Raw genomic sequence first — 11,084 nt, 5'->3', positions numbered from 1 at the left:
CGTATGCCAGTTTTATTCTTTTTAGGGCTTGTGTTGGTTGTGCTGTATTGGGTTGAGTGGTCGGGCACTTTTTTGATAAAGTTGAATGAATATCCATTTGGTGGAAGATCTTGTATAGATGGTCTATCTCCTTTTTAAGCTCTTCAGGATTGCTGCAGTGAATTTGTGCTCGTCTAAATAAAGTTCTTACACAGCTTCACTTGTGGGAGGTTGGACTATCACTTTGATAGTGGAGCATCTGGATAGTATGGGTGGTTTTTCTGTACACTTGCGTTTCTAGTTTACTGTTGTAGTCTCTGCTGATCAGGATGTCCAGAAAGGGTTGTGAGTGGTTCTTTTCTTCTTCTTTGGTAAACTGGATTCTTTTCAAGATGTTCATAGTTTTGTGGATGTTCTCTAATTGGTCCTTTTTTATTATGGTCAAAGTGTCATCTACATATTTGTTCCATGTTTTGGACTGTATTTGAAGTAGGGTTCCTTTGCATAATGACCCTCATTATAAGTTCTGAAAGTGATTATCCTATAGGTCCATGATGGCGAACCTATGGCACGTGTGCCAGAGGTGGCACACAGCACCTTCTGATGGCACACAAGCTGCTGCCCCAGTTCAGCTTTGTCATGCATGCATGCGCACCTCCCATTGGCCAGCTGGTCTTCGGGTCTCTGCTCTGCATGTGCGGGGGTTGGGGCATGTGCACATGCGTGGGGGGTGGAGTATCTGGGGGCACACACGCATGCGTAGGGGGGTGGGGCGCATGCGCAGGGGCCACGCATTGCATTTGGGGGGGGGGTCTGGGCACTTTTGCGCATTTTCCCCCACGTGCACGCGCTTTGGGCACTCGGCCTAGAAAAGGTTAGCATCACTGCTACAGGTGTACCTTTAATTTGTTGGTAAGTTCGTCCATGAAATTGGAAGAATGTGACTAGGCAAAGGTATATGAGATCCATAATCCTGGGTGTTTCAATCTTTGTGTATTGGATTAAGTCCCCAATACCCCAATCAAGAAATTGCCAAACAAGCCAACAGAAACTGCTCAACCAAAGAACCTCTAAGACCACCCAGACCAACACTGACAGGGCAGGCATTAAACATTAGCTAAATCAACAAAAGAAAAGCATTTCTATAAACTTGTCAAAAACCTGAGTATTTTTGTGTCAAAAATATGTATTTTTTTTTATTCTTAGTGTCAAATTTTGAAAAAGACTGTATTTCAAAAATGCAAAGAGCTTTAAGAGTTTTTATATAAATGTTTGAGTACTTCCTAACTCAAAAGGGTAGAAAACAATAACACCTATTTTCAGTAATCCTGTTCAGATATTGTTCCACTGGCCAAAAAGCATTCAAACAAGCAAATCAAATCCAAACCCCATCAGGTTGCAAGGACATATTTGGGTCTGAGGACTCGTTATCCACTACAATTCTAAATATTAATTTCCGAAAATTGTAATTAAAGAAATTTGCAATTTTAATATGTACTAGAACTGCATTGCTTTCCTGCGAAGAACAGGGCAGATGTTTAGTACTTTTGGGTCTCAACCTGGAAAAAATGGTGTGGGCACAAGAAAGTATGACAGAGTGGTCAGCTTGTGTCTTTCCCTGATCAAGCTATAAAAACAAGGAGAGGCTGAAAGGGGGCATGCACGCAGAATCTCCTTTAATTCAAACATCTGTTTCCTAGGATACACTGAAATATATACATAGATGCCTAAATCTGATCTCTTTTTGCTATACTGGGCAATTAATTCATAAGGTATTTTAACTATTCCTTCACATGGAAAAATCTAGAGGGTAAGTTTAAAATGGAATATACTTAAATGGAACATGACATTATTCAAGTTAAGAAATACTGAAATATAAGAATCAGTATAGTTCATAGTAAAGCCTTAAATCTGCGAATTTATGTGAGTAGAATAAGGGGTGAATCCACCATATGAAAGGCTCTCACAACCTCCTACAGTATAGGTCTGTTGCTATTAACATGCCATAAACATACTGAGTACCCATTTAATACAGCAAGACGATACCAGGCAAAACTGAAAGAGCTGACTATATACTGTATTTATAAACATGTTGCAATTATGACCAAATACATAATTAATTGAACATAACATTTCTGGAAAAACAAAGAAAAATCCCTTAACTATAAGTCACAAATACTAAAAATTTGCACCTTGGGGTTCAAAGAATATTCCTTTCCAAGCAGTTTATATTAAACTTATATACCACTCAATTCCAATGACTAAGCAGTGCACAACAAATTACAATGTAACTAGTAAAATACTAGGAAATAAATGTTTTCCTAGTATAGTAAAAAAAATGATGAGTCTCATGGCAGTTTCATCAAATATATTAAGGAATACAAGATAGAATTGATTTTAGCAATCTGTTTGTGTGCACGTGTACCTTCCAATAACTGTTGACTCCTGGCAACTGCCTGGGCAAGTCCCTGAAGTTAACAGAATAACAGAATTGGAAGGGACCTTGGAGGTCTTCTAGTCCAACCCATTGATCAAGCAAGAGTCCCTATGCCGTTTAGGACAAATGGCTCTTAATCCTCCGACTCTCCTTTCCCCTCTCTCCTTTCTATTAAGGTCTCCCACAGCCCAAGAGCACAGCAGCAATCACAGATAGGGAGGGGCTTGGGGTAAGCAATGTTTTTCTAAGTCATTTGCCTGTTTCCTGGGACTGAGAAGGTAAGATTTGCAGAAAGTCTCCCAACTGGCTTTGTCCCTAAGGTACTATTTTTCATTTTGTTATTCATTATTTTGAGTTGTCTTCATATTCAAGAAAAATAGGCCACTAATCCCATAAATCTTTTTTATTTTATCATTTCTTTTATGTACACAGAGAGCATATGCACCAAGACAATTTCTTGTGTGTCCAATCATATTTGACCAATAAAGAATACTATTCTATTCTAAACTTTGAGCTTTCCTTTCTAATTTATCCTCTAATCTATTTCCAAGTGGAATGTTACAACACAGCATAATCAAAAATTCCAAGACTATTAGGGTCTCAGCTGACAAAGTAAATGGCACTTATAAATTCTGTCATTGTTGTCTTTAAAAAAAACAACACCTTAAAATCATTAACCCAGGATTTTAAATGAACTGCAATCACAACAGGTAGGAATACATAATCTTCTAGATCCAGCAACCACCAATCAACCACTGTAAAATTGAGGTGTGTCAAAACAATGTTATATCCTTTAATCTGCATGGCCTTCAAAATGAATCTGAACTGCACATTAATGAAAACCTACCGGTATGTGTATGAACTGAGAATGTGGGCAGGTACAAGAACCAAAAGCTTCCACTTAGGCTTACAGAAATCTTAAATTCTGATTCAGAATACCTGTCCTAAAATCATTCCATGCTGCATGATAACCAATAATCAGAGCTCAATATCCTAAATAAAATTTATTGCAAAGCTATTATCAGATTTATTCACTCTTTCATTCTTTTGACATATATATTAGTTTACTTCATAAAAAAATAAAACAGGTACGGTTATTACTAAAACAGACCTTAAATATACATCAGAAATATCCTAAAAGTGCTCACAATCAGAACTGTATTCAGTAACTTGCAAACTTGTTCAACTCTAATGAGCAAAAAAACATTTCTTGCTTTTCCATACTTACTTGAGTCTATAAAGGGCTTTTAGTGATGAATTCAATAAATATATGAATAATAATTTAAAAACTTGTTACACTTTTAATAATCCAATTTGATGTTTCAATATTCTTGCTGGTGTTTTCTTCAAGATCAATCACTTAAAACTCACCTTGTTCTTCTAAGTTATCAAAAATTGTGTGATGTAAAAATGGAATGGAAACAACAACATGAACAAAGAGGAACATTTCTTCCATAATACAAAAAAGTAAAATTCCTGAAGAGCTTTATTAAGAGAATGACATCAGATGTTCTGATTTATATTCTGAAGGGTTCTTAATTTTAAGAATTAAGAAAATTCTTAATGAAGAATTAAGAAGATTGGAAAAAATAAGAACCACAGATCCAAGCCCAACTGCCTTCACTGAAATGGATTCCTTGTTGACTAAGCTGCATTTAAAAATTGACTTTTTATTACCTATAAAGAAACAAAACACAATGTAATGGGGATCAAAAGAGGTCATGTAAATTTAAAAAAGGCTGTCACATGCAGTCATGAAAATTAACAAAGCACAGCCAATTATTACTTTTCTTTTGCTCTCCATCTTAATTTAGTAATACCAATAGAATGAACCCTCCTGTGTAAGTTATATAGTGAAAATTTGTTTTGATTAGAACCCAGAATGCATCAGATAGCAGACAATGGATGGAATTTCCACTGTGACTTCTCATTACGTAACAATGCCATTGTTAACATTGGTATTAAAAATATAAATTCCCATTTTGACATACTGAACTCTCCCGTTGAGCCAACGTTCATCTCATACAATTCTTGCGATTTTGTGATCCAAGAAACGCAGGCGGTAAGAAAGAAACGACATTTTTTACAAAAAAAATATTGACGTGTGTCAAATTTTCTACACACACACACACAGACAGAAAAATACATACAATATCGTGCTACTGTATCACGGAACCCGCAAATCAGTTCATTATAACGCAAAGATTGCCGAAAAGCTCAACACTCCACTTCAGAACCATCGTAACCACTTTTTTTTTTTCCTCGCTCCGAATTTATGGCCGGACGCGAGAGCGCCTCGCGGTGAAAAAGCTGATCTGAGGCGATGACAGACGGTCAGCACAATATGTACATCAAAAGCACTTCGGTATATAAGAGAGATCATTTGCAAAAGAAGAGAACCGACGGTTACGTCAAAATTCCTGAAAAAAATCGCGGGAAAAGGAAAACAAAAAAACAAAAAACTAGGAGCCGGGCGGCGAGGGAGCTGAGGCGGCGCGCGCGCGCATCGAAAAGACAGCTCGCCGCCATCTTCCGTGTGGAAACGCCGCGCTTTCTGAGGAAAATAAAATGGCTCCTTCTTCTTCTTGGGGATCTGAGGAGCCGCGCGCGCTCCAGCCAGGAGGAGGAGGCGGCGATCCGTTAGCGCTTCGGGGGGTGAGGAGAGGAGAGGCGTGCGCATGCCCGCTTTTCGAACCCTCGCGGGGCGAGAAGCTGTCGCCTCAACTGCCACTCTCCCCCTCAGAAGGTGGCGGGAGAAGAGGGGAGGAGGAAACCGAGAGCGAGCTCCTCACGCGCGTGCGTCAGCTCCACCCTCCCCCGCTCGCTTTCAACGGTCACCTGAGGCAGGCGGGGGAGGCGGACGAAAGAAGAGGATAAAAGCGCCAGTCCCGCCCTCAGGCCGCCTCTCGCGCGGTCCTGGCGCCACGGGTGCTGGCCACGTGACATGCTCTCCCCCAATCGCCGTCGAAGGGCGCTGTCGCCTTCGCTCCGCCCCCTCTTTCTCCTCGCCGCATTGTGTGAAGGAAAGAGGAGCGGAGCGGTTGTGTGGCCGGATCGGATGAGTGGCCTCGAGGGATCGGGGAGGAAGGGTGGGGGAGAGGCCCGAAGATAGCCGTTCCCCTCCGAGGGAGAGAAAAGGGGAGCCGACGGCTGTGGAAGAATTGAGGCGGAGGGGCGGCGGATCGGACAGCGAAGGGCTGCGCTGACATTGAAACTGAGGAGATAACGGCCGGGAAGCGGGGGGAGGGGTCAACGGCCGGGAGCACCGATGTGCGAAGGATGTTGATCTGGGCTGAAAAGCTCCTGTCTTGGGACGGGTAGAGGTAGCTTCTGAGGAGGGCAGCAGAGGCGGGAAAACAGGCGCGTTCCGCTTTTCCCTCAAGGGGAAGGGGCTTGGGTGGGGGAGGGGCGTCCGTCGCCATCATGGCCTTCGCCAACTACAGCAGCCTGCAGCGCGCCCAGCTCACGTTCGAATATCTGCATACCAACTCGTGAGTAAGGAAGGGAAGAAAGCTGTGGGTTACCATGTAGCATTAAGAGATTTCTTCCTTGGATCTTGGCAATAACTACTGTACTAATCCGGAAAAAAACACCCCACTATTGGATAGAAGCTAATTCTCCTGGGCAATCAGAAAATGAATGAAAATCATCTTGGAATCTCTGACATGAACCAGCTAGCTGAAGATGCTCCTCCAACTCAGGATTCACTGGATCCCAAGGAATCTTCTTTTTTTTAACCTTTGGGCTCAAGGAACCGGAAAAACGGATTTAAAAAGATTATGCAATAATGAAGCAAGATATGGAATTGAGAAACAAGGCTGATGCAATATCTGAAAACGACATACTGCAATAAGCTATACTGCATAACTAAAGATTTGATAGCAAAAATGCATAGAAAATTCTGCAAAGGTATTCGTAAACAAGCCTTATGATCACTGAGCGACCTAAGAAACATAACTTTTAAGTAATAGAAGTAGGTAGGTAAGTATTTTCACTATATTGGAATGAGAAATGGGTTACTAATTTAGTATCCTATTCTAAAGATGAAGTTAGAGAATCTGACTGAAGATTTTAATCCACAAGAACACAAAAAGAGCGAAGAGACTGACTTGCAGAGAAATATAACTGCTGCCAGTTGAGATAGACTTGATTTATAAATGGCTGCAAGTTCTTGATGATAATACACTGCAAAAAGCTACAGTACTCACAGCGGAATATCTACATCTTGTTTTTAGTTAGATTACTTGTATTGACAAAAAGATACACCGCTTGCCAGCTTCTGAATACATGTCAAGAAAGAATGCATTTTATTTAATAAGTGACGTTAGATGTCAAGATGTGACAAAAACTGCTCCCACAATTTGACGGTACAGAAACCACAGAATGTGCCATGAAATGGAATAATAACAAAATAGTTCTAAGAAAAATAGCATATATGATGTGCATATAAGATTTGCGATGCATATCAAAGAAGAATCAATTCTTTAGTTATAGTTTTGTCGGATTTCTCTTACAGAAAGGAGAAATGGCTTTTGCATTAAAAAAAACAAATGGGAACAAGAGAATCATGATAGGAAAGATGCAGAGATGATTACTGAATGTGAAGTTTGTGATATCATGCTATTCTATTAGTGCAAGAGCTAATATACCTTAATTCTGACAGTGGTATATTCCTAGAATCTCCTTGATTTAATGAAGATGCAATTGTGATAACAGGAAACTCTGGAATCTTTGATAGATATATTTGTCACTTTCCATGGTAAAAGCAGCCAAATGGAAAGTTGGACTGAATTTTTAAAGTTTTTGGCTAAAGAAGAAAAGGAACTTCCAATCTGGGAATATATGATAATGATGTATAACTCTATGGCCACATATGCTCACTAATGAACATGGAGTAATGTGAGGCAGTATGTTTTTCATTTAATTTTCATACAGTATCTCAGATTGTTCATTCCTTGAGATTCCGTCAGAATTGGCATATGTTAAAATCAGGTCCTGGTTTCCTCATTAGTTTATAGGATGTTTGAAATGTTATGATTTTAGGATAATGTGGAATCTGCTGAAATCGTACAACTGATCAGTCTTGCAGAATGGTTCCTGAGCATTTTAAATGCTAAAGTTAAAAGTGTTGATATTCAGAAACGAGAGAAACTGGGTTAGTCTTCGACTTACAACCATCCATTACAATGGCTATGACAAAAATGACTTGGGGTCAGTTTTCACACAACCATTGCAGCAGCCCCATGGTCACATGATTAAAAATCAGCCACCTGGCAACATGGTCATGTGATCATCTCTTTCACCCTTCTGACAAGCAAAATTGGGAAGCCAGATTCATTTAACAACTATGTTACTTAACAAGTGCAGTGATTCACTTAACAATTATGACAAGAAAGATCATAAAATGGGGCAAAACCTCAGTTGTCTTTGAGAACAAAAGTGAAGATTATATGTTCAGATTATAGCTAGAGCATAGAAAGTAACGCACAAATTTTGACTTAAGACATTTACTGGTAACTAAATTTAAACAAGATTAATCGGCTTTAAACTGGTGTTTCAAAAAATTTTGCTACTTGGGGAAATACAGGAGAAATTAAACCAAATAGAAATGGGCATGAATAAAGGTGATATGTAGTAGACTTTGTGATAAGATTGAGCTCAACTCCTGGTGACCACATGGTTCATCCATGTAATTTTCTTGGCAATATGGTAGTGATTTACTGATTTTTTAAAAAATTTCTGAATCTAATTTGAAACCTGATAAATTTCCATGCAGGTTCTAACCGGGTCCAGTTCTGCCTAATTTTTTTGAGATAGTCAATATTGCTTCCTGTTGTCATCTGCTGAAGCAGGCTTTGTAGTATTTCAGTAAAATAATGTTCCTTGTCAAATCAGCTGTGTAGGTATTTAGTGAATGTGTGAAGCTGAAAATAATCTATGCAGTTTCAGGTATATTTAATAAAGATATACAGATAGAGTTGGAAGGGACCTTGGAGATCTTTTAGTCCAACCCCCTGTTCAAGCAGGAGATCTATACCATTTCGGACAAATGGCTATTCAGTCTCTTAATAGTCTTCAGCGTTGAAATATATATAATCTTGACTATCCCTCTGTTTATACAACCAAGGATTGCATTAGCTTGTTTGGCTGCTGTGGCACACTGCTGGCTCATATTTAAGTGGTTGTCCATTAGGACTCCCAAGATCCCTCTCACACTTATTGCTTTTTAGCCAGATTGCACCTAATCTTGTACATTTTATTTTTCCTGCCCGAGTGTAAAATCTTACTTTTCTGTACATTAAATTTCATTTTGTTGGATAGGTCCCAGTGTTCAAGTCTGTTGAGATCCATTTGGATTCTGAGCCTGTCATCTGGGATATTGACTATTTTTGACAGCTTAGTGTCATCTCAGATTTGATGAGTTCCCCTTCTGTTCTCTCATCTAAGTCATGAAGATATTGAAGAGTACGTAGACAGAACCTTACGGTACTCCACTGCTTACTTCCCTCCATGTAGGTATAGTACCATTAAGGACCACTTGTTGAGTGTGGTTTGTCAGTTACAAATCTATCTGGTGATGATGCTATCCCACATTTTTTAGCCTACCAAGAAGTAGGTTATGATCTATGTTAAAGAATTTGTTAAATTCCTCACTGAAATCCAAATATGTCTACAGCATTTGACTGGTCCATTAATTTAGTCATTTGTCAAAGAATGCAATAAGATTTGTCTGGCATGATCTGTTTTTGACAACCATGTTGGCTTCTGGTTATAACTGCTTCTTGGTGTTCGCAGATCTGTTTTTGATTATCTTTTCCAGGATCTTCCCAGATATTGATGTCAGGCTGATTGGTCTGTAGTTTCCTGGATCTGTTTCCTGCTAGGAGCCATCAAACTTGCATAGCTGATATTGAATATAATTGAAATGAATATGATTAAATGTTTTCGGCATTTGACTGAATTCAGCATGAACAATTGAACAATAAATAGTTCTGATTGTCTGAATAACCCTAACTAAGTGGAGAGAAAGCATTGAATGGATAATAAGTAGGGAAAGTCATCGGAGAGTGCATAATCAGTTCGATATACTTATAGTAATTTAAATCCCAAATTCTCTCAAAAGACAACATTGTGCTCTGTCACTTCCAATTCCATTTTTACAATAACACAGAATGATAAATTATGCTGAGGATCTGATGATTCTCCGAGAATTCACCTGGAAGCATTGTTATAATCAGGTCATTTAATATAACATGCCATATTATAAATACATGATTATATGACCTTATGTTTATATACTGAATGAACAAATGTCTTCTGGTATACAAAAAGTTGCTTATTAGCATCTTTTGTCTCCCTGATTTAGTGAATTAATGTTTAGGTTGTTTATAGGATGTTTAATTTGAATCCAAAAATAGTTTTTGGGGGGGATTCATTAATTTGGGATTATAGATCTTCAAGATAAGAATCAAATTTGGGAATTGTACACAACATTCTCCCATGTCATGGTGAAGGACGCATTTTACCTGCTTGGGATTGTTTATGTATCTATATAAAACCAGTTATTTGAGTACCAGTCCATATGCAATAAGGAAAGGTGAGAAAAATCCACCTATGACTTAATGAGACTTCAGAATATTGAATGATAACTGATGTTTTGGGGGAAAAACAACTATTGAAACGTAAGACAGATCTTTATTAAAATGAAACAATTTAAGTTCACAATAGATTTAAAAAGTGGTGTACTATATTAATAGCAATAGCACTCAGACTTATATACCACTTCACAGTGCTTTACAGCCCTCTCTAAGCGGTTTGCAGAGTCAGTAAATTGCCCCCAACAATTTGAGTCCTCATTTTACCCACCTCAGAAGGATAGAAAGCTGAGTCAACCTTGAGCCTGGTGAGATTTGAACTGCCAAATTGCAGTCAGCTGGCAGTCAGCAAAAGTGGCTGCAGTATTGCACTCTAACCACCGCCACCATGGCTCATCCTTTCCTTTTAGTTGTGTCTTTCTTCTACCTTAAACATTCAGTGGCTATTACTTGTAGATTGATGGAGAGAAGAATCTATACCTTGTGCTTGTTCTGGGAAGTCAGGGGGGAGGGGGGAGGGTATTAGTGAAGGGAGGGGGGTTGGGGGAAAGGGGGGGATTTTTTTTTTTGTAAAACTTTTTGAATTAAAAAAAAAGAATCTGAAGAATTTGTTGGTTTTGCTCTTCGAAAATAGACATTTGGAGAACCATCTAGTTCCCTCTTTCCCAAATTCTCTGTGCTTATTTTCGGTAGGTCCTTGTGAAGATTCTACAGTTTTCCACAAGGTTCGGTAATAACTGGCAGAAATATTTAAACTGCATTTTTAAAAATAAAAATAATATTGCATCTTTGAAGAAAACTGCTTGCCTTGGAACATCCAGATGATCATCTAGACAAAATGGAAATTGGAAAATAGTGCGGCTTTCTGAAATAAGATTTCTCTATACATAATTACTAATGGGTCTTGATTCTTTGGATTAGACCCAACTATTAATCATTACTGTAGATGATAAAATTACCAATTTACAGTAGAAATGGCTCTTTTTATGTAGAATTCCTAGTTAGTAAAACTAAAATCCAGATTACATGGTTGGATTCAATTATATTTTCGCTGATACTTAAGTTAGAGAACA

The 11,084-nt window shown here is 38.7% G+C and overlaps 1 protein-coding gene across 2 annotated transcripts in view; it reads left to right on the top strand.

Moving 5' to 3' along the window:
- The first annotated feature begins 5,422 nt into the window (after positions 1-5,422).
- MORC2 (MORC family CW-type zinc finger 2) overlaps positions 5,423-11,084 on the top strand; it is a 40,427-nt gene continuing 34,765 nt past the window's right edge. Inside the window, exon 1 of one of the 2 annotated variants that reach the window (XM_058157994.1) lies at positions 5,423-5,907. In XM_058157994.1, the coding sequence (XP_058013977.1) occupies positions 5,840-5,907 (68 nt within the window). In that variant the 5' untranslated portion in view covers positions 5,423-5,839. The remainder of the gene's footprint in view (positions 5,908-11,084) is intronic. The other variant, XM_058157995.1, reaches the window with a different exon arrangement.

The sequence above is a fragment of the Ahaetulla prasina genome, chromosome 15 (assembly GCF_028640845.1).
Source record: "Ahaetulla prasina isolate Xishuangbanna chromosome 15, ASM2864084v1, whole genome shotgun sequence".
Lineage (NCBI taxonomy): Eukaryota > Metazoa > Chordata > Lepidosauria > Squamata > Colubridae > Ahaetulla > Ahaetulla prasina.
This window is presented reverse-complemented; position numbering and strand designations above follow the sequence as displayed.